Raw genomic sequence first — 20,979 nt, forward strand, 5'->3', positions numbered from 1 at the left:
GCCACAAGGCTCTCTGCAGTTGCGGGGTACAGCTAGCCTGCGCCGCATCTCTCAGGAATAATGCTCAGGTGTACTACCAGCCTTCTCATATCTCTGCCTAAGTCAAGACAAAGATGAGTCGGGCTATTGCGATGTCCCTGCGCAATACGCACCGTCCTATGGAATGTTAGGGTCGCATTTCATCGCTGCGGTATCCTTCCCATTGCTCCAGTATCGCATCTTCGTATCCTGCCCTGTTACTCCCGGAATGGAGGATACTAGCTTCAAGCACGGAGCCTTATTTGCTCGTTGGCTAATGGTGCCGTGTATGCTGGCCCGTGAAAGTAGCGATGCACTAGCCTGGCACATACGGAGGACGCCTCGTGGGCGACGCTACGCAGATGTGACCAAGGGTGGCATAAAGGTGAGCGGCGCTTATTGAGAAACGTGTGAAGAGCCTCTCTCGAACACTGCCTTCACGTTCGCCCGGCCATTCGTGCCCTCCGAGAGTCCTCGTCGCGGATCGCCTGGCTTCGCGCCAAAAAGTCCTGCCGCGCCGCGAACGAGTGCTTGGATTTGCCCGCGAGCGCCAGCTCGTCCTGGATGCCCTCCTTGTCCACGTAGCCGGCCCAGTCCATGCGGCTCTTTTCCACCGTGCTGAGCTTCTTGGCCTGGAGCTCCTTGGCCGCCTGCAGTCGCGCCGCCATGCCCAGGTTGAGGTCGAGCCGGCGCACACCACTCGCGTCGGTGACGATGGGCTCAAACGCGGAGCGGAAGGCCTTTCGAGTCGCGCGCTTGGGCGGCGACGCGGCGGCGGCGACGGCCGCTGCTTGCCCTTCTTCAGAAGCGAGATAAAGTTTGGCTTCGGCAGAGTCGCGCGCTACCGTCTTCTCCTCGGTGTGCACCTTGCCGGCAAAGTTATAGGTGCGCTTGATCTTGATCATTTCGGGGGGGTCATCCTGCTTTTCGGCTTCTTGAAAAATCTCTGTTGAAATGGCCTGGCTGACGTTGGTTTCTCTTGTCGTCTCTGGTTCAATGGGCTGGCCGGAAAGCATTTGCTTCCAAATGGCATCGACGTCGACCGTCACTGGATCTGTATTTGCTGCGTATTGCCGCTCTTCCTTCCTATGGTGATATGTGAGTAAACATCCTTCACAGAGTCAGAGGAATCCCTTACTCAGCTGCCCGTTGCGCCCGAGTCTTGATCAACCCACCCTCGCCACCCTCATCATCTGCGTTCTTTAACTTCTTTAACTTCTTTTTGCCTTTGGTAATAATGGCCTCATCGCCGGAATTTTCGTAAACGACATCGTCATCTGCAATGGCGGATTTATCGGTCGTATCTTTGCGTGACTTTTTTCGTTTTCGCCCTTCCTCGCCTTCCTCGCCCTCGTCCTCAGAGGATACTATGTTGGGTTCGCCATCAGGCGCAAAATCCGAGTCGTTCGCCGAGTCGTACTGCTCGTCCTCGTCCGTGAGGGGATCGACCGCCATATTGAGTCGGGACAAATAACCTCTAGCTATACGCCAGCTGGCGGGAGATGGGAAGACGACTTCGAGTCGTGTGAAGGTTGCGAGTTTATGGTTGTGCTAGGCCCAGGGTAGGTCGCCCATGTAGCTTCCCGGGTTCCACCCAAACAGGCGCATTCCAGGCTAATAGTGCCTGATCCAGTGATCCAGGCCGCCAGCAACGACACATCCAGCCACTCAATCTCTTTCACAAATTCTCCCCGGCAGCTCCCCTCTTCCTTTCTCTCCATCACTTGAGCGTCTTTTGTCGCCGCAGCCGCCATGCCGAGCGACGACGATTTCGAGGTCGAGGTCCCGGACTTGGCAGCGGATGATCCCATGCGAGCATTTCTGCCAACGGCTTTTGGCAAGAAGGATAAGACGACAAATATTGCGGCGCAGATCGACAAGAGCCGCAGAGTAGTGGAGGAAAAGCCCTCAGCGTCGCTACAGCAAACGAAACAGAGCGGCGCCTCCAGTTCAGATGACAGCGACAGCGACAGCGACGATGATTCTGAGGATGGCGACGAATACCCAGTTTCCCACGAGATGGTGATTCCGACGGCCAGCCGCACTGTTACCACCGTGTCTCTTGACCCCTCTGGAGTCCGACTGGCGACAGGTTCGACCGACTGTACTGTGAAGCTCCACGACTTTTCTTCCATGACGCCAACGACGATTCGAGCTTTCCGAACAGTAGACCCTTATGAAGCCAAGGCTGCAGACAATGCAGAGTCACATCCAATTCACCACATTGAGTTCAACCCGCAAGCTGGGAGTGTCCTGCTTTGCATTTCGGCACATCCGCAAGCCAAATTATTGTCTCGCGATGGCGATGTTCTGACTACATTCGTCAAGGGAGACATGTATATGCGAGATATGCATAATACAAAGGGCCATATCTCGGAAATTACAGGCGGAGCATGGCATCCTACAGACAAGAATCAATTCGTTACAGCCGGCACAGATAGTACCCTACGAATTTGGGACGTCAACAACAAGCGATCGCAAAAGGAAGTCGTGGTGTTCAAATCAAAGACGGCGGGCTCGGCAGGACGATCGAAAATGACTGCCGTTGCGTGGGGAACGCCAGCGCAAGGAAGCAACAACGTGCTGATTGGAGCTGCCCTCGACGGAACGCTCGTCATGTACGGCGGCAACGGACCATTTTCAAGACCAGCCGGAGAAATTTTAGGAGCGCATAAGCCGCAGACATGGACAGGAGGCATCGATATTTCCGGCGACGGACGCATGGTGGTCACACGGGGAGGAGACGACTTAATCAAATTATGGGATACGAGAAAATTTACCAAGCCTCTGGTAACTGTATCTCACGCATCGACGTCGAACGCTCACCCGACGACCAATATTCGCTATGCGCCCAACTCCACAAGCATCATCACGGGCTCCGCGACCGGCCACCTTCATATTCTGAACCCCGGAAATCTACAACCAGAACACGTTACGCCCATTACACCTGGCTCACCTCTTATTACTGTGGATTGGCATCGCAAGATTAACCAGATTGTTACAGGGTCTGCGAACGCGGAGACGCGTGTACTTTATAACCCCAACAAGTCGACAAGAGGAGCAGTTGAAGTCATGTCACGCGCCCCGAAGAAGCGACATATTGACGACAACTCTGACTTGACTACAGACCAGTCGATGGGCATGTCAGGCGACTCTATCATTACACCGGGCGCGGCGCCGAGGAAAACTGGCGCGGCCGGCGGCAGCTCAAAGGACCCACGCCGTCCACACGTCCCTCAGCAGACACCTTTCCAGCGCAGCCAGCCCGATGAGAGGCATGTCGCAGAGAGTATACCGCTTGCGCGAATGCTTCACGAGGACCCTCGCGAAGCTCTGTTAAAGTATGCTGACAAGGCCAAGAGTGATCCGATGTTTACCAAGGCATGGAGCAAGACGCAGCCGGAGACGCAGTATGCAAATATCAGCGATGACGAGGCCGATGGTCCGGATAAGAAGAAGGCCAAGAGGTGAAGGTGAAGCGAGATGAGTGTACACCCAAAGCCACGGCGGAGCTGTCATGACTTACTTAGTCACCGACCGGCGCATTGCTGAAAGCGCGGATGCCGTGCAGCGTCAAGCATGCGCAACAATGCGAGACGACGTAATATTGCACACTACAAATGTAGTTGTGTAAGATCGATTATGTGCTGCTTCGACCTCTCAAGAAAAGTGACAGCGCCAATTGTCCAGCCGATGCCAGGTACAAAGGTACATGGGTACATACATGCTGTGGCAAGAACAGCACGCGAGAGTGGATCACGTGCTGGTAGATAGAGCAGCTTACCTAATGCAAAATTTCTCCCTTGAGCGCCCGTGGCACCGGCACAGGCGCAGGCAGGATTCGGCCTGCGCAGGGGCCCGTGCTGAAAAATACCGTGGCTAGCGGCTGCACGGGAGCACCAGCCATCACGCCCCAACTCGTGTCCTGTGTCTTCACCACCTCCCCATCATCAACCAGCGAGTGCGCGCATCCAAAAAATCGCCAGGTCCGTCGCAAACCATCGGCATCCATCTCAAAATTCCCGGCTCCGTCGTGTTTCACGCGATTTACACGCCGCCCGCACCCGTGGCACCGTCCCCGACGCGCCGCATCGCCATTTTCACACTTTTCTTCCTTCCCTTGCGCTTGAAATCCCCCTTTGCTTGACGTTTTCGTCCAGCACGCCACGCGGTAGCCCAGCATCAAAAGCCGGAGCCTCAGCATCCCTGCCACGCCCAACCCTTCACACTCCCATCCACGCGCTCGCTACACCGTGGCATTCGCCTCTAGAAAGTCCCTCGTCGCCACGCCCAGCGCATCCGCATTGCCCCCGACGCGTGCTTTGCCCTTCCCTTCGGTTTTTCTCTAGCCCTTGCCCGCGCCCGCTCACTACCGCGACGCCCACCCATCTTGGCTCGCGACTCTGCCTTTGCGACACGAGCCACCACACCGCGGCCCATCTCGATATGCAACAGATATAAAAGCGCAATTTATTAGCATACGTTACAGCTCATAACAGACGCGCGTCTTTGCTCTCTCCGCAACCATGGCGTCTGTGCAAGCACCACCCGGTGTCCAGCACCCAGGGGGCCCTATGCCTGCTGGCGCAACCAAGCAGCAGGCAGAAGAAGTATTCCGGGTATGCTTCCCAACGCGTTTTATTTCGTCCCCGCTGCGCACAGCGCTGCCGTGACTCCAATTGGCTCGTTGCTGACCGTGTACACAGAAACTTAAGCAGATGAAGGAACAGGGCGTCCCCCCATCCGACCCCGAATATATCAAAGCACACCAGTTCCTTGCGAGCTTTCAACAACAACACAACATGCGACGCAACCAGCAGCAGATGATGCAGCAACAACAGCAGCAGCATCAGCAGCAGCATCAGCAGCAGCATCAGCAGCAGCAGCAGCAGCATCAGCAGCAGCACCAGCAGATGCAAGCTATGCCAAACGGTGCTGCTAATGGCGCCCAGGCTCAGCGCTCCCAGCAAGGGACACCGCAGCCCGGGCAGCCAGGCCCTCAGGCCCAAGGCGCTGCTGTTGCGCCGGCTCAAAACTCCGTGGCCACGCCGACTGCTGGCGTGTCACCAGCCGCCGGTGCCTCGAATCTTTTCAGTCAGCAGCAACTTGCTCTCCTCAGACAGCAAATTCACGCCTTCAAGCTGCTAGGCAAGAACGCTGGCGTTTCCCTGCAGCTACAACAAGCCATCTTCAACCAACGTATGCGCCGCCAAACCACCATCGCCAATTCTCCGGTGTCTACACCAAACAAGGTCCCTACTGTCGAAGGAGGTAAAGATGTACCCAATGGTGCTGATGTCGCTGCCTCAGATGAGGCGAACCAGCTGCCGAAGCAGCACATCTATAAGGCGCTCAAATCTCCGTACGGCACCAACATGGTTCGCCCATCCATCAACTACTTCGATCACACGCAGCGCAAGAACCGTTGGTTCATCCCCGGCATCTTCCCCACCGGTATCGATGCCGAGCATCTGCGATACGAGAAAGAGGTTGTTGTGTTCAACCGCATGAGCCAGCGTTACGCTGAGCTGAAGAATACCCCCGCCAACATTGCCCACATCGACGTCACCGACGATGACCTTGAGGTCCATGATGATCTCAAGAGACGGGCCATCATTGAGATGAAGAAGCTTGCTTTGTATTCTAAACAGCGCGCACTCCGTGAGAAGGTTGGCCGTCAGATGCTGCACTATGACAACCTGGCAATGACGACAAACCGTTCCAACTATCGTCGCATGAAGAAGCAGAACGTTCGCGAGGCGCGCATTACTGAAAAGTTGGAGAAGCAGCAGCGTGATGCTCGTGAGAATCGCGAGAAGAAGAAGCACTCTGACTTCTTGCGTGCCGTTTACAACCGACGCGCTGAAATTCACGAGACCGCCAATGCTCAGCGCACTAAATTCCACAAGCTCAGCCGTCTTATGTACTCTCAGCACTTCAACATCGAGAAGGAAGAACAGAAGCGCGTCGAACGTACCGCCAAGCAGCGTCTGCAGGCTCTCAAGGCCAACGACGAAGAAGCCTACCTCAAACTACTCGACCAGGCCAAGGATACCCGTATCACACATTTGCTGCGTCAAACCGATGGTTTCCTGCACCAACTTGCCTCGTCTGTCAAGGCACAGCAAAGACAAGCTGCCGAGCGTTACGGCGACGGCACCGAGAACTTTGTGGCCGAAGAATCCGAATCCGAGCCGGACGAGGAGGATGAAGAGACTGGCGGCAAGAAGATCGACTACTATGCTGTTGCCCACAAGATTCGTGAAGAAGTTACTGAGCAGGCCAACATGCTCGTTGGTGGCAAACTCAAGGAGTATCAGGTCAAGGGCCTTCAGTGGATGATATCGCTCTACAACAATAACCTGAATGGTATCCTCGCAGACGAAATGGGTCTCGGAAAGACGATTCAGACCATTAGTCTGATTACCTATCTCATTGAGCGCAAGCAACAGACCGGGCCATATCTCGTCATTGTCCCTCTGAGTACCCTCACTAACTGGAACCTCGAGTTCGAGAAATGGGCACCCAGCATCAGCCGCATTGTCTACAAAGGCCCTCCCAACACTCGTAAGCTGCAGCAAGAAAAGATTCGCCAGGGGCGTTTCCAAGTGCTTCTGACTACCTACGAATACATCATCAAAGACAGACCAGTTCTAAGCAAGATCAAGTGGTTCCACATGATTATCGATGAAGGTCATCGTATGAAGAACAGCAATTCCAAGCTGAGCGCGACCATTCAGCAATACTACAACACCCGTTTCCGCCTCATTCTTACCGGTACCCCGCTACAAAACAACCTATCAGAACTGTGGGCCATGCTCAACTTCGTTCTGCCAAACATTTTCAAATCTGCCACGACATTCGATGAATGGTTCAATACTCCCTTTGCCAATACTGGTGGACAGGACAAGATCGAGCTCACAGAAGAAGAGCAGATTCTTGTCATTCGCCGCCTACACAAGGTTCTGCGACCATTCCTTCTGCGCCGTCTGAAGAAGGATGTCGAAAAGGATCTTCCGGACAAGACCGAGAAGGTCATCAAGTGCAAGTTCTCTGCCCTTCAGTCCAAGCTCTACAAGCAAATGGTCACCCACAATAAGATTGCCGTCAGCGATAGCAAGAGTGGCAAGGCCGGTGCCCGTGGCCTCAGCAACATGATCATGCAGTTGCGCAAACTTTGCAACCATCCCTTCGTTTTCGACGAGGTTGAAAATGTCATGAACCCTTTGAGCATTAGTAATGACATTCTGTGGCGAACGGCAGGCAAATTTGAGCTTCTGGACCGAATCTTGCCAAAGTACCACGCAACCGGCCATCGCGTGCTCATGTTCTTCCAAATGACGGCCATTATGGATATCATGGAGGATTATCTTCGTTACCGTCGCATGGAATATCTCCGTCTCGACGGTACTACCAAATCTGACGAGCGTTCGGACCTGCTGCGAGATTTCAACGCCCCTGATTCCCCATACTTCATGTTTCTGCTTTCCACCCGTGCCGGTGGTCTTGGTCTGAACCTGCAGACTGCCGATACTGTCATCATCTACGACTCTGATTGGAATCCTCACCAGGATTTGCAGGCTCAGGATCGTGCTCATCGTATCGGTCAGAAAAACGAAGTCAGAATTCTGCGTTTGATCAGTTCCAACTCGGTTGAAGAGAAAATTCTTGAACGTGCTCGCTTCAAGCTGGACATGGATGGCAAGGTCATTCAGGCTGGTCGTTTCGATAACAAGTCCTCCGAAACGGATCGAGACGCTATGCTTCGAACTTTGCTGGAGACTGCTGATATGGCAGAGTCTGGCGAGCAAGAAGAGATGGAAGACGAGGAGTTGAATATGCTATTGGCACGTAGCGATGACGAGATAATCAAGTTCCAGGCCATCGACGAGGAACGCGCAAAGGACCCCACGTACGGGCCCAAGGGCAAGTCCAGACTGATGGGCGAAGACGAGCTGCCTCTCATCTACCTCAACGAAGGCAACCCTGTTCCTGATGAGCCAGAAGATCTCATTCTTGGTCGTGGTGCCCGCGAGCGCACCAAGGTCAAGTACGACGATGGTCTCACCGAGGAGCAGTGGCTCATGGCGGTTGATGATGACGAAGATTCGCCAGAGGCGGCGGCACAACGCAAGCAAGCTCGCAAAGACAGGCGCGAGACAAACAGAATGAAGAAGGGGGGCTTGGACGACTCTCCTGCCGCTAGCCGCGCCAGCACAGAAGAGATTGAGACACCCAAGAAGCGTGGCCGCAAGCCGGGCAGCAAAAATGAGAAGCGCAAGGCTGAGGATGGAGATGATGAACCGCCAACTAAGAAACGCCGTGGCCCTCAAGGGCGGCCTAGCAAGGGTGGTGCGAACGAGTCTCGCTTGAATCCCCAACAGCGTGAGCTCCTGCAAAAGAGCCTACGATCTCTGTACGACGCTTTGATGACCCTTGAAGTCGACGATATTGAGCCGCCTGCCGAGGACGACGAGTCTGACGCTGGCAAACGCCTCATCATTGGACCCTTTATCAAGCTGCCACCTAAGCGGGACTACGCCGATTACTACCTCATCATCACCAACCCCATTTGCATGAACCAGATTCAAACGCGCATCAAGAAGGAGGAGTACAACTCTCTGAGCGACATGAGGAAGGACTTTGACTTGATGATTCGCAACTGTCAAACGTACAATGAAGACGGCAGTATTCTGTACCAGGATGCAAAGACAATGAATGAGTTCTTCACGACAAAATGCCAGGAGCTAATGGATGCCAACCCTGGATTACAGGAGCTGGAAGAGGGCGGAAAAGCGAGTTCAGTTGCCCCGTCTGCTGCCGAGAGCACACCGCAGCCAAGCGGCACTCGTATCAAGATCATCACGAGCAGCGCGCGGGAGGCCAACGGGGCGCGATCCGCTGGACAGAGTGAGGGCGAGTAATAACCGTCGAAGAAGGAAAAAGCATGATGTATTACTGGATGCGAGCCAAGGAATTGGAGGGATTTTTCAAGTCCCTCGGCGGCGCAATACTGGCAAGGTTGACCTGGATTTTGGCGACGGTGGCAGGAATGTCGCACGAGCGGATTTGTTCATATGTGTGTTTACGGCGTTTTGGGGATCCAACCGTTCTTTTTATTTACTGCTCGTGCGATACAAGCGCATGTGTGTTGCGGGGTGCGAGGCAGCAGGGATGAGGAGAGGTCGTCGAATGGGAAATTGCAGACTGGGAATAAAATGCAGGGACCTTTGCGATCGCGGATCTATACCAACGGGGTTTGCGAGGCTGCTTTTGCGGGTTTTGTTTAGATTAGGAGACAAATGTACTGTAATAGACGCTCTAAAGTCAACTTTGGTATTGCTATCCTGCTTCTGGTGAACCTCTTTGTGTGATAACTAAGATACCGCGCAGAAGAGTGTGAATGGCTCCAGCGATTGGTGGAACCGATGACGATGGAGGAAGCTTCGCACGTGTAGTTCTGGAACCGCTAAGCCACTGCCGCAGCTCGGCCAGTCGACCGACATGGCTTTGACATCTCAATTCGTACAATAAACCATTGCTTTAACAAGCTACCGTTGGACGCGTAGCTACGCAGCATCATGGCAAGGAAGACGCTTCTGCTGTGCTTTATCCATGGCTTCCGAGTATGTATTAATTGAAAACGGTCGCCACGGGCCCTGTACCGGCTGCCGCTAATGAAACTCACTAGGGTGGCAACCTCACATTTGGAGACAACTATCGGTTCACAGAGCACCTGCGGGACATGGTGGCCAAGGAGCTGCCGAAAATCGATGTCAAGGTGCTGGTATATCCGAAATATGAGACGCGCGGAGACCTGGGTGACTGCGTGATGCGCTTCCGCACATGGTGAGCATCAGAGACCCGGCTGGGCTTGCGCCTCGGCATGAAAGAGGGCGACCGACCTGTTTTACTAACCACGGACTCTTTTCCCCCAGGCTTGAAGAAAAAGTCATTGATTTGGAAGTTGCGGCGGGCACGCCCTCGCCCACGCTCGACCCGTCGGTGCGAACCGTCCTCATCGGGCACTCCATGGGCGGCATCATGGCGGTCGAGTCGCTGCTGGGGATCGCGTCGGAGAAGCCCATCTACTCCGAGGACGGCATCGAAAAGTCCGAGATTCCCAACTTTAGCAGCATGCTGTTCCCGTACGTGCAGGGCGTGCTGGCCTTCGACACGCCCTTTCTCGGCATCTCGCCCGGCGTCGTGGCCCACGGCGCCGAGGGCCACTACCAGGCGGCGTCGGCGACGCTCACGCAGCTGAGCGGCCTGGGCGCCAGCATCTGGGGCGCCAACCAGGCCGCGACAAGATCATCGTCGTCGAGAGCCATCGCTGCTGCGCCGCAGAAGCCACAGCAGCAGCAGCAGCAAGGAGGCTGGCCGGCGTGGGGACGGGCGGCCATGCTCGTCGGCGCGGCGGGGGCCGTGGCCGCCGGCGGCGCCGCGGCGTGGCTCAACCGCGAGCAGATTGGGCAGGGCTTGTCGTCGGTCACGTCGCACCTCGAGTTTGTGGGCTGCCTGGCGCGCGCCGAGGAGCTCAAGAAGCGCGTGCAGTGCATGGTGCAGCTGAGCGGCGAGATGCACCTCGGCTTCGCCAACCTGTACACGCGGCTGGGCAGGGCGGCGGCGCCCAAGCAGACGAGCGTCGTGGGGACGGTCCTGGGCAAGGACCGGACGTTTTGCAACGTACCGACCGCCATGGCGGCGGGCGAGTGGAAGCCGGCCGTCAACGACAAGGCGACGGACGAAATCGGTGCGCATACAGGTATGTTCCCCCCCCCCCCCGGCCTTTGACAGTCAGCAGGAAGAGTTACGCAGGATGCTAACATTGTTGGGCATTGCAGCCATGTTTGAGGAAGACGAGAATCCGGGCTACGACGCATTGCTGATTGATGCGGCGGCGCACATCACGAAATGGCTACACAATGATTGGTACGAGAGCAGCACGGAAGAGATACCCCAGCCCGAGGAGGAAGTGACCCCGGCATAGCACCAGCACACGGCAGGCTAGAACATGTATTCTGAGTAATTGTATTAAAAGGCCCTGAATGGCATTACTACTTTACGTCAATTTTCGTATTGTTACAGCGTGGATCGGATCGATTGCGCGTCGCGATTTCGTTGATGTTGTAGTTTGTTTATTGGGTCTTTTTGGCGGTTTGGGCACCACCAAAGACCTTGGAGCGCTGCTTCATCATGTACGTGTACAACGTGTAAGAGCCTGTTTATAGCAGAAGGAAGAACAATTAGCATTTTCCGTCGCCGACACAGGCTTCGCGATTTCGGTAGGTACGTACCAGGAACGTAGATGGCGAGAATGGCGTAGAGAATGTACTGCTCGATGCCCTGCAGGAACTTGGAGGTGATGAAGATGAGGGAGCACTCGGAGAAGATGCCGAGCGGGTAGAGGAGGAAGAAGGTGTTGTAGCGCAAAAAGGTCAGCAAGGACGGCTGGAAGCCGGCGAGGCTGGTGGCAAAGTACGAGTAGCGGATGACCTCGGTGACGGACCAGGCGACGAGCATCGAGGCGTAAAAGGGCGCCTGCGTGACGAACGGGAAGGGGTAGGTGATGCCCCAGACGAGCAGCAGACGCGACATGACCTGCATGACGGTGGTGGAAATGGGAGCGCGGACGATTCCTGTTTGGACAGCATTAGCATCGCGCGTGCGCAAAAGGGGGGGGGGGGTATTGGTGGTGTTGTCGATCCGGGGCCGTTCGCATTGGCGGTAGGCAGTCGGATGCGTCGCGCGCGCCTGTCGCCCGACATGTAGACCGAGATGGGGAAAGAAGAGACATACCGAAGAGAGAGTGTAGAACCTCGAGGCACGCGGCCGTCTGCGTCCAGCGCGTCCACTCGCCCACCTCAAAGTAGGTGTAGGGGTAGCCGGCGTTGAGGCATGTGAGGACGGTGCGGTACAGGACCACGGCCCAGGCGGCGGCGGACACGGTGTTGTAGAGCACGAGGTAGCCCGTTCGGAGAGGCGACGAGGGAGCCATTTTCGGTTTGCGAATGAGCGGTCGTGCTGTCGGGGAGCAATTGGCGATGGCGATGGGTTGCTGGAGAGGAGGGAAGATGTAAAAACGGTCCCAGCGAACTGACTGATAAGCTTGGAGCTTTGGTTGTAGTGGGACGGGGGCCAGGGAATAGTTGGGGACTTTTTTTTTGTTGGCCTCGGCTGAGCGCAGCATTGCGCTGCACATTGTTACAAAGGGCTGCAGCAAGTCGTTATGAATTCCGTTAAATCATCTTTGCCATCTTCAATTCCCTTGTCCATTTACAGCGCGCATAGAATCTGGCTACTTTGTAAATTCGTTGAAAATTGCAAGACCTTATGCTGGATCGGCCTCGTTGCAACTGACTACACCACAGCATCTTCACGCACATGATGCAGAAGAAACGCCACAAAGCAGATTGCTTAAAGAAGAAAAAAAGTCGGATTTTGACGCACGAGTCTTTGGGGGCTGTTTCTTCTTTTTAAAAGTCACAACTCAGAAGCTCAGCTGCGCTAATTTGTGTTGTTGCCAGTTCTCACGGCCACCTTGTCGTGCGACCACCCACTTGGAGAGCAGATAAGAAGCGCCCAATTTCTCCCACAGTCGGGTCTAGTTCGTACATGGACTTTCAAGACTTCTCTAGCACCAGCTTTCTATGCTAGTTATTTACTGTGCCTCAAACCGTGCACCACCCCCAATCGTCGACTGACTTCAATCGATTCACTTGTTTAGGCACGTGTCAATGACCTTGGCAATGGCCAGACACTCTTCGTCTCGCATGGTTGGCGTCACAATCTGGATCGTGCAGGGCATACCATCCGACTTTGCTGGGTTGTCTGTACGTACGAGTTAATAAAATTGTTCCAAAAGAAACAAAAGTGCAGCGGCAACTCACACTCGGACGCGTATTGACCAGGCTTCAGTTCAAACGTCTCCCCTCCTTTGGCGGCCGCTTTGCCAAATGGAATTACACATGCCGGATACTGCAGCTGTATTAGCCATGTTTTCTTTTTCTCTGTGATATTTTCATGTCAATCGACAAGGGAAAACTTGCATCAATCAGGTTAAAGATGGTACCATATGCCGAACTTGCAAACTCGTCATGCGGAGCTGCCGTATGCTGCATCAGCGGCCCAATGACCGCATCCAGCTTGTGCTTGGTGTAATTTGCGTGCCACGCGCTCGTAATCGCCACCCTCTTCTTGTTCAGCGCCGACAGACGGTCCAACCCTTCCAGGTCCTTCATGTCGGCCAGGTATGTCCAAGGAGCAAACATGAGGCCCTTTGCCAGACTAGCGCGCGAGGGGATCGGAGGTTCACCGGCCTCCTCCACGAGGCGCCCCCCGGTAGGGTCGAGCAAGAAGAGACTAAACGCCGTCTGGATGGCCTCCCAGAGGAGGCACTCGGAGGGTTGGAGCTGAATCATTTCATGGCCAGCCGCGGCGAGCTTGTTCGAAGCCTCCTTGACGGCATCGCGAATGGGTGGGTGAAGTGGAAACGCTGGGTCCACGGCCATGACACCGATACGAAGCTTGCGAGCAGCCTCGATCTTGACGTCGCGCCAAGGAACATCAATGGCGGTCGAGTCAAGCTTCCACGGTCGAGAGTCGACGACCACTTTCATGAGCAGGTCCAGGGCGTCGACGTCGCCTGCCAGTGGACCGATGCATGCTTTAATCTGGCGCATGCCTGGGTCGATGCAAACCTTTGTGTCGCCAGCAGGAATGCGTCCAACGGTAGGACGGAACCCGTAGACGCCGTTGCAAGCCGCTGGAAATCGAACAGAACCTGGGAGAGAGAAAGAAAGTCAGCACCTTGTAAAACAGCCCCAAGCCATGTCTTGCGGTCACTGTGCGTACCTCCTACATCGGTACCCAGGCCCAAAGGCGACGCCCTGAAGCCGACAATGGCACCCTCACCACCACTTGAGCCACCAGCCGAAAGGCTCGTGTTGAGGGGGTTCAGAGTTCGTCCAAAGATGTTGTTGTGGCTGTCTACAGTCTGCGCACAGCAAATGTCAACACATCGTCCCGCACACGCTGCCACGTGCTGCACAAAACTCACCATCATGGTCTGCGGCACGTTGGTCTTGCAGTAAATCACGGCGCCGCTGGTAAGGATGATGTCGACAACAGCCGAGTTCTTCTCCGACACGTCGTCGAAAAAGTGCACCAACCCAATCGTCGCCGGCACGCCCTCCACCTGCAGATTATCCTTTAAGCTAATCGGCAGGCCGTGAAACGGGCCCAGAGGCTCGCCGTTTGCCCGCCGCGCATCCAGTTCCTTGGCCCTCTGCAGCGCATTGTCAAAGAAGATTTCCGTGCAGCAGTTGAGCTGAGCGTCGTCAATCGTTAGCAATGGTATACAAGAAGAAACCGGAGTGGTCTTTGTAGAGGGTAAATGGGGGCTTAAAATTTACAAGCTGATGGGCAATGGCGGCACGCTTGCAAAACGCCGTCGTGACCTCGAGCGCTGTTAGTTGGCCGCTGGCGAGTGCCCCCAGCAGCTCAGACACCTTGTACGACTCAGTAATACCAAGCTCTTTCTCGGAGAGGATACCGGAGCGCTTGCAGAAGCCGAGCTCGAGGACATTGTTGTCGGACTGTTCGAGCGGCGTCTTGAGCTCACCAAGAAGCTCCGGCTTGAGCCGCCAGTCTCCCGGGATGGCGTTGCTTAGCTGCTGGCGGCGCTCCGCAGCCTTGGTCTCCCAATCGGCCGCCATGGTACTTGGTGTATTGCAAAAGAATATTTGCGAAAATAGTGCAAGGAATCCTTGGAGGTGTAAATGAATCGCAAAATAACAAAAAAATCTGGCGTCTACTTATATTGCGTAAGAGATTACCCAACGGAGGATGATGGAGCGGGCCACGGCCACTTTCATCCCAACCCCGAGGGGTAGAAAGTGCGGGGAGACGATTCGCCATGGTGTCCGCGGGTCCGAATTGCGCAACGCTACAGAGGGCGCGGGCGCACTTCCGTATGAGGATGTGTCGATACAGCCAGTCGGCGTATTCGCCGCAGTACACTGCTTAAAAGAATGCAGTATTCAACGCCGGAAAGAGGGAGCTGTGGACCAGAGACTGCGACGGGAGGTGGCGTGACGCCAACTTGAGGTTGCTGAATTCATCTATATATATAGTTATACTGCGCCTGCTCTCAAGCTTCAGATCAACAGATCAAAACACGGTGGATTTATTCTTGGTGCAAAAGGCCGGCCGACTCAAGCACAGGTGCCCCCAATGTAACGCGGACATAGGATGCGCCTGTGTCAGCTGTCGGCCCATAGAGGCGTATGCTGTTTGCCGCTTCCAGACTTTTTTTGCGTTGAGTCTTGCAAACATTGATCTTCACAAGCTCTTATGCCGCTTGTTTATCTGGCAGTGTTCCCAAAAGGCCTGGGACCTGACAATGCGCGAGATTGCCTCCCGTGGTCCGAGTGACATGCGCAAGTAGTAGAGATCGTCGAGTTCACTCCTCTGCATGTGACTGTATCGCTGAATCAGTGCTCGTCCTGGACCGGAGCGCGCTTCTAGCCTTGGCCGGGATCTTGAGCTTGGGCTTGCGTGTAGTTTGTGGCTGCCGTGGCGTACCAGCAGCTGTCTAAGCTGGCTTGGCCGTCGCGGCTGCCGCTGCATTCTCGGCCTTGAGCTTGGCCAGCAAGTCTTCCTTGCCCTTGAGCTCCTCGAGCACCTTGGCGCTCATCTCCTCCGTCTTGGTCTGCGCGTCCTTTAGCTTCTTGATCTCGGCCGCCTCCGTCTCGCGGCTAAACGGCTGCGCGGGGCGGTTGTGCTTCGGGATCATGGCGGATCGCTCCCAGACATTGTCGCTGTCGGGAGCGGGCAGAGGCGGCGTCGGGCGGTTCTTGCCTTTGCCCTTGCCGCCCCCTGCCGTCTTCCAGCCTTTCGGGACGGCACCGCTGGTGAGGACGTTGAAGAAGGCTTCGTAGGGTTCATTGAATAGTTGCTCTTCGTAGCTCCACGCGCGGACTTCGCCATTTCCAGTCATCATGGCTTGCTTCTCCTCCTCGGTTCGCCCAAATGGATGCAGGCGCAGATAGTGGTATAATGTTTGCGGTTTCTCGCCGGATTCGTTGACGTAGTATAGCTTGACGGTAATGTCGAATTCACCCCAACCCGTCTCGCTGACCATGAAAGGCTTACCGGCCTCGCCTTCAATCACTATTGCGCGGAAGAATATGATTAGTATTTTTTGTCCTTGAACGACGGGAAGCGACAACCTGTCGCGGCGAGGACCCCGACATACTGCGCACATGATTAGGAATCGACTCGTGCAGCTTGAACTGAACACGTCGCAGCCAGTACGTAATATCCGTGTCTTCGAGGCCTTTTACAAAGACAGACCAAGAATGCGTATGATTATCGGGCGCGCCGACCGGTCGCGGGTTCGCTTCGCTAAATGGCACTGCTGTCGTGCCGACAATGAATGGGCGGCGAACTTGTGTCAGCTTGACGCGCTTGCCGAGCTGGTTATTGGGCGCCATTTGCGCGGGAAGCGGTGTTCAAAAGATCGCGTATGGATGCAACAGCGCGTATAATCCGGTATCGATACTATCGCGCCGATTTGCGACAATGGCTCTGATCGCGTCGAGGGTTGGATGATCGTGAAAAGAATAGAGGGACGGTTTTTCGGAGCCACACAGGCCGAGCTAGCGCCTCGAGGCCGCTAGACCAGGGTCTGCCTAAGGAACAAAAATGCGCTGCTTTGGCCCCACTACAGCTCCTACTTCGATCGCTGGCGCCGCGACATGACTTCATTATCTCAGGTCCTGATCTGATTTCCTTCATCTGCAATTGAATTTCGCATATCGCTTTTACTTGACCTCTGCCATCAACACTGACAGATATTCGATCAGCTTTCTCAGTTTAGCTGCTAAGCAAACATTTCTAGACTACTAAGCAGCTCAATCGACACAGAAGGGCGTCGCGTAGCTCACGCCGCAATGGCTACCGCAGCAAAGAGACTCGTCGTCTGTGGAGGCAATGGGTTTTTGGGATCAAGAATATGCAAGTACGCTGTAGGAAGAGGATGGGATGTCACATCTATTAGGTACGGATTTTAAGCCTCGTAATTCGATGCATTCTCACTGACACAAATCAGCCGCTCTGGACAACCGAAATGGGACAGCGTCACTTCATCAGCAGCCGCACCAAGCTGGTCACACCAAGTCACATGGGAAAAGGGTGACATTCTCAAGCCGGCGACTTATGCACCATTCCTGCAAGGCGCCGACTATGTTATTCACAGCATGGGCATCCTGCTCGAAGCTGACTACAAGGGCCTGGTTTCTGGCCGCGAGTCCCCCATCGCCGGCTTCCAAAAGGCCTTTGCCACCACAAAGGACCGCGGAATCAACCCATTGGATACGAAGCCAGGCGAGGACATCAAGCCTGACAATCCCAACGATCAGTTCTCCTACGAAGTCATGAACAGGGACAGCGCCATCGCCCTGGCCCGCCACGCCTCCGAGGCCAAGACCAAAGCATTCTGCTACATCTCGGCCGCGGGCGGATCTCCCATGCTGCCGCAGCGGTACATCACCACCAAGCGACAGGCCGAAAACACCATTGCGACCCAGTTTCCCGAGATGAGGGGCGTCTTCTTCCGGCCTCCGTTCATGTTTGACGAGTCGAGAAAGGTGACGATGGGATTGGCCGCCATGGTCGGCGCCGGAGCGCTGTTCAACAAATTCACGGGCGGGTACCTCAACACGTTCATGGGCGCCGCGGGAGCCAAGCCGGCCAAGGTGGAAATGGTTGCCGAAGCTGTTGTTGAAGCGCTTGCTGATGAGCAGATCAGCGGACCGGTCGAGACACCGCAGATGGAGGAGCTGGCGCACAAGGCATGGAGGAAAACAATGTTGTAATATTATCTGACCAAAAGTCCTGTTTCCCCGGAACCCATATGCAAACGCTAAAGCTAGAATGTACAATCAAAACCGACCCGTAACCCGTTCATCTAAAGTAGCAAGTGTCTCTTCTCAAATCATGGTGCCGCGCTCAAAGCTGTCGCGAATATCAGACGTGTACTTGTCGTAGAAGCGAGCGAGCTTCTGGTTGAACTGCTTGTTCTTCTCGTTGATGTATGTAATGTCGCCGTCGTCACCGTTCTTGCCCTGGCGCTCCTTTCTCTTCTTGAGACTCTGGGCCTCGGCTCGGTTGATGTCGGCCACGAGCCGGTCGACGGCCGCCTTGTCGGGCTTGTTCTGCGCAAACGATGTCGAGTCCGCCGTCGCGTAGAATGACCCATCCTTGTCCACGGCAATCATCTCGCCGTCCTCCGTCTCGACAATCTCCAGGCTGCCGGCCGCGGCCGCCTTTTCAATGGCGGCCAGCTTCTGCTTGGTGTACGCGTCGAGGTCGACGTCGAGGTTCTTGAGCTGGCGCTTGTAGACCTTGTTGCTCTCGGCCTGGTAGTCCTGGAAGGCGTTGTTGTCGCGGTGCGCCGCCTTCTTCTTCAGGCGCCTGTCCCACTTCTCGCTCTCGTCGACGGTCCAGTCCCACGCGCGCTTGCGCTCAAAGTCCTCGCCCGCGTCCTCCGTCTCCGCCTTGAGCAGCTTGTGCGCCGCAATGTCGTGCCGGCGGCGGAGCGCCGTGAGCTGGGCGGGGTCCTCGGCCAGGCGCTGCGACTCGCGGGTGACTTCCTTCATGTTTGTTGCTGACGAGTTCTTGGCGCGGGCCTGGAGTGCCTTGAAGCGTGCCATGCGGTCCTGTGCCTTGGATGCGCCATCGTCTGCGGGTGTCGTTGCTTCGGGGTCTTTGGAAGCCTCGGCGGCTGGTGAGGGTGCTTTTTCGCTGGGTTGCTCTGTGGTTGTGGCGGCTGCAGCGGCTTCCTCTGCGGCGTCGGCCCGGGTTCTTCTCTTCTTTGTGGGCGGCGGCATTGTGGCGAGAGTCGGTGCAGTGTGGTACAATCCTTGCGTTTGGGAGAGTCTGCGAAGCCGAGCCGTCTAAGTGTATGTGTACAATGTTTTGTCACTCGATGACAGAGGCAGATGCGGCGCAAAGGTATGCTCGAAATGGAGTTGGATGCGCAGGCTTGATTGGGCATGGCACCACCAAAGTTTCAGCGACCGTCGGAAAAACAGTGGCTGCGCTTCCGAAAACTGGCCGGCTAATCCTACGGCGCTGATTAGCGGCCTGGCCAGCGCCCAGCTCCCCGAGCGATGCGCTAGATTTGCAAAGGACGGGGGTGGACCTTCGCTGGAGCCCGCTGGAGTCCGCTGGAGACTGGCTGCCCCTGCTTGACAGCCTGTCCCGCTTTCCCCAGACTGTTCAGATGAAACTCTGTTTGCCAGGCACGCTCAATATATCCTGATACAGACAGCCAGAGGTTCCGCAAAGACTTCTAAACCACCCGTGGGAGCGACGCAGTGAGTGAAGGAATCCATCGCAGCATCGTCTGCCCCGGGTGCCCTCCCGCGATGAGCCTGATCGTCCGGCGGGCATGGCGTCCCACGAGCACGAGACCTCATCGTGTCGCGACACAACAGCGCTTCAAGACATTTCAGCGCAGGGTGGACAAGAACAATGACGTCTACTACACGATAGCCAAGCGCCGGCCTGTGCAAGATCCGAATGCGCCCCCACGCAGCGTGCAGTTCTTCGAGATGCCCAACCTGCTGCTGGACCTCGACGCGGAGGGAACTCGTAACGTGCGCACTTTTGACGACAAGGACGAGGAGCTGCAAGTGGCCAGATGGCGCATCAACCCCAAACGAGAAGAAGTGAAATTAAAGCTCAATGATTTGGAGAGCAAGTTGATTGAGTCCCGCAAACGAGTGCAAGATATCACTTCCAATCCGTCCAATATTTGGAGGCTCAGCTCTCACGATCTCCTGTCTGCCGCACTCCATGGGCCACCCAGTAATGACAGCGCCGCCCCCACAGGGACTCCATGCCCAGACACCCTTGAAGGCTCACATTTGATTGACGCTTTGCGGCGTGAGAACGGCATCCCGAGCCATGTAGGCACCTCGGATGTGCTCCTCTTGGAATGGATGCTGTTGCGGCGCAACAGCACCGACAGAGCCAAGAGTAAGCAGGACATATCGCTACTCGACTCTTTTCAACTTGTCAAGGCTCTACAATCCCAATCCTCCATTGTCGGCATACGGCGCCTTTTACGCCACAATCTATGGTCGTTTGCAAGTATGAAAGCAAGCTTTGGCCCCTCAAACAGGAAAGACGGGGCTGCTGCTGACGTTGCTTACGCGATTCGGGGACGTTGCATCGAAATACTGGGCTCGGAGAAAGCGCACCAAAGCCAGTTTATCAACTGCCTCGCGCTTGTTGGCGGCTTGCTGGAAAGGTTGGCCAAGGATCGGATAGACCCTGATCACCGTTTACAGGGCCTGGCTCTCCGGGCATCGCCTCTGAGTGGCTCATATGTCGTCTTGTCAGAATGGATCCGCCGTATCCATGCGAGCAGCTCCTGGGGGGAGAGCCCTGAAATAGTCGAAGATGCGGCAGCGTGCATGCAAAGCTGCTCCAAGCTGCTCGCAGCACAGCCAGAGACGATGGCGAATCGCCAGTTGCTACTGCAGCTTGTGACGGGACTTGACGAGCACGAGCAACTTGCAGCCGAATCACTTCGCTCAATTGTGTTGAAAAGCGTGCGAGAGCAAGGTTCTTCTGTCGTGGCAAAGCAAGCGTGTGACGCGTACGCGAAGCTGCTGGGTGATCTGGGAGCTGTGCGGACCTTGCTGAAAGAATCCGAAATTGGCGATGGGGCTCTTCGACAGGCTTGCATTGGTGTTCTGAAGGGTACACCGAAATACAGTCAGACATTGAAGACGCAAGGTGTCAAGACGTTGTCGATCGAAGAGTGTGTTGGTATGGATTATCAAGATATCGCAGAGTGAATGGATCGATGTGGCTCATTGTATATTACCGGGCCAGTGTATGGCTGTTAAATATATGCAACTAGATGTATATTTAATGGAATCCGAG

The 20,979-nt window shown here is 55.4% G+C and overlaps 10 protein-coding genes across 10 annotated transcripts; 5 read left to right on the plus strand and 5 right to left on the minus strand.

The window, feature by feature from the left end:
- Positions 1-455: 455 nt before the first annotated feature.
- Positions 456-1,473, minus strand: LMH87_003748 (uncharacterized protein; the record flags this gene model as incomplete). Its single annotated transcript, XM_056194865.1, has 2 exons — positions 456-1,104; positions 1,157-1,473. 2 exons carry the CDS (start codon positions 1,471-1,473, stop codon positions 456-458), a joined length of 966 nt encoding a protein of 321 aa, XP_056048550.1.
- A 297-nt stretch (positions 1,474-1,770) lies between these two features.
- LMH87_003749 (uncharacterized protein) lies at positions 1,771-3,489 on the plus strand (the record flags this gene model as incomplete). The annotated part of the gene is made up of 1 exon (XM_056194867.1): positions 1,771-3,489. The coding sequence occupies one exon, from the start codon at positions 1,771-1,773 to the stop codon at positions 3,487-3,489; it is 1,719 nt and encodes a 572-aa protein (XP_056048551.1).
- A 1,055-nt stretch (positions 3,490-4,544) lies between these two features.
- On the plus strand, positions 4,545-8,942 carry LMH87_003750 (uncharacterized protein; the record flags this gene model as incomplete). The annotated part of the gene is made up of 2 exons (XM_056194868.1): positions 4,545-4,637; positions 4,725-8,942. The coding sequence occupies 2 exons, from the start codon at positions 4,545-4,547 to the stop codon at positions 8,940-8,942; spliced, it is 4,311 nt and encodes a 1,436-aa protein (XP_056048552.1).
- Positions 8,943-9,599: 657 nt separating this feature from the next.
- Positions 9,600-11,008, plus strand: LMH87_003751 (uncharacterized protein; the record flags this gene model as incomplete). The annotated part of the gene is made up of 4 exons (XM_056194869.1): positions 9,600-9,644; positions 9,710-9,867; positions 9,957-10,783; positions 10,863-11,008. The coding sequence occupies 4 exons, from the start codon at positions 9,600-9,602 to the stop codon at positions 11,006-11,008; spliced, it is 1,176 nt and encodes a 391-aa protein (XP_056048553.1).
- Positions 11,009-11,156: 148 nt separating this feature from the next.
- On the minus strand, positions 11,157-12,016 carry LMH87_003752 (uncharacterized protein; the record flags this gene model as incomplete). Its single annotated transcript, XM_056194870.1, has 3 exons — positions 11,157-11,239; positions 11,316-11,657; positions 11,818-12,016. The coding sequence occupies 3 exons, from the start codon at positions 12,014-12,016 to the stop codon at positions 11,157-11,159; spliced, it is 624 nt and encodes a 207-aa protein (XP_056048554.1).
- A 717-nt stretch (positions 12,017-12,733) lies between these two features.
- Positions 12,734-14,735, minus strand: LMH87_003753 (uncharacterized protein; the record flags this gene model as incomplete). Its single annotated transcript, XM_056194871.1, has 6 exons — positions 12,734-12,849; positions 12,909-12,996; positions 13,068-13,801; positions 13,873-14,014; positions 14,078-14,347; positions 14,433-14,735. 6 exons carry the CDS (start codon positions 14,733-14,735, stop codon positions 12,734-12,736), a joined length of 1,653 nt encoding a protein of 550 aa, XP_056048555.1.
- An 878-nt stretch (positions 14,736-15,613) lies between these two features.
- On the minus strand, positions 15,614-16,514 carry LMH87_003754 (uncharacterized protein; the record flags this gene model as incomplete). The annotated part of the gene is made up of 2 exons (XM_056194872.1): positions 15,614-16,191; positions 16,277-16,514. The coding sequence occupies 2 exons, from the start codon at positions 16,512-16,514 to the stop codon at positions 15,614-15,616; spliced, it is 816 nt and encodes a 271-aa protein (XP_056048556.1).
- A 459-nt stretch (positions 16,515-16,973) lies between these two features.
- Positions 16,974-17,897, plus strand: LMH87_003755 (uncharacterized protein; the record flags this gene model as incomplete). Its single annotated transcript, XM_056194873.1, has 2 exons — positions 16,974-17,080; positions 17,132-17,897. 2 exons carry the CDS (start codon positions 16,974-16,976, stop codon positions 17,895-17,897), a joined length of 873 nt encoding a protein of 290 aa, XP_056048557.1.
- A 114-nt stretch (positions 17,898-18,011) lies between these two features.
- On the minus strand, positions 18,012-18,911 carry LMH87_003756 (uncharacterized protein; the record flags this gene model as incomplete). The annotated part of the gene is made up of 1 exon (XM_056194874.1): positions 18,012-18,911. The coding sequence occupies one exon, from the start codon at positions 18,909-18,911 to the stop codon at positions 18,012-18,014; it is 900 nt and encodes a 299-aa protein (XP_056048558.1).
- Positions 18,912-19,451: 540 nt separating this feature from the next.
- Positions 19,452-20,891, plus strand: LMH87_003757 (uncharacterized protein; the record flags this gene model as incomplete). The annotated part of the gene is made up of 1 exon (XM_056194875.1): positions 19,452-20,891. One exon carries the CDS (start codon positions 19,452-19,454, stop codon positions 20,889-20,891), a length of 1,440 nt encoding a protein of 479 aa, XP_056048559.1.
- Positions 20,892-20,979: the final 88 nt, after the last annotated feature.

The sequence above is a fragment of the Akanthomyces muscarius genome, chromosome 2 (assembly GCF_028009165.1).
Source record: "Akanthomyces muscarius strain Ve6 chromosome 2, whole genome shotgun sequence".
Taxonomy (NCBI): domain Eukaryota; kingdom Fungi; phylum Ascomycota; class Sordariomycetes; order Hypocreales; family Cordycipitaceae; genus Akanthomyces; species Akanthomyces muscarius.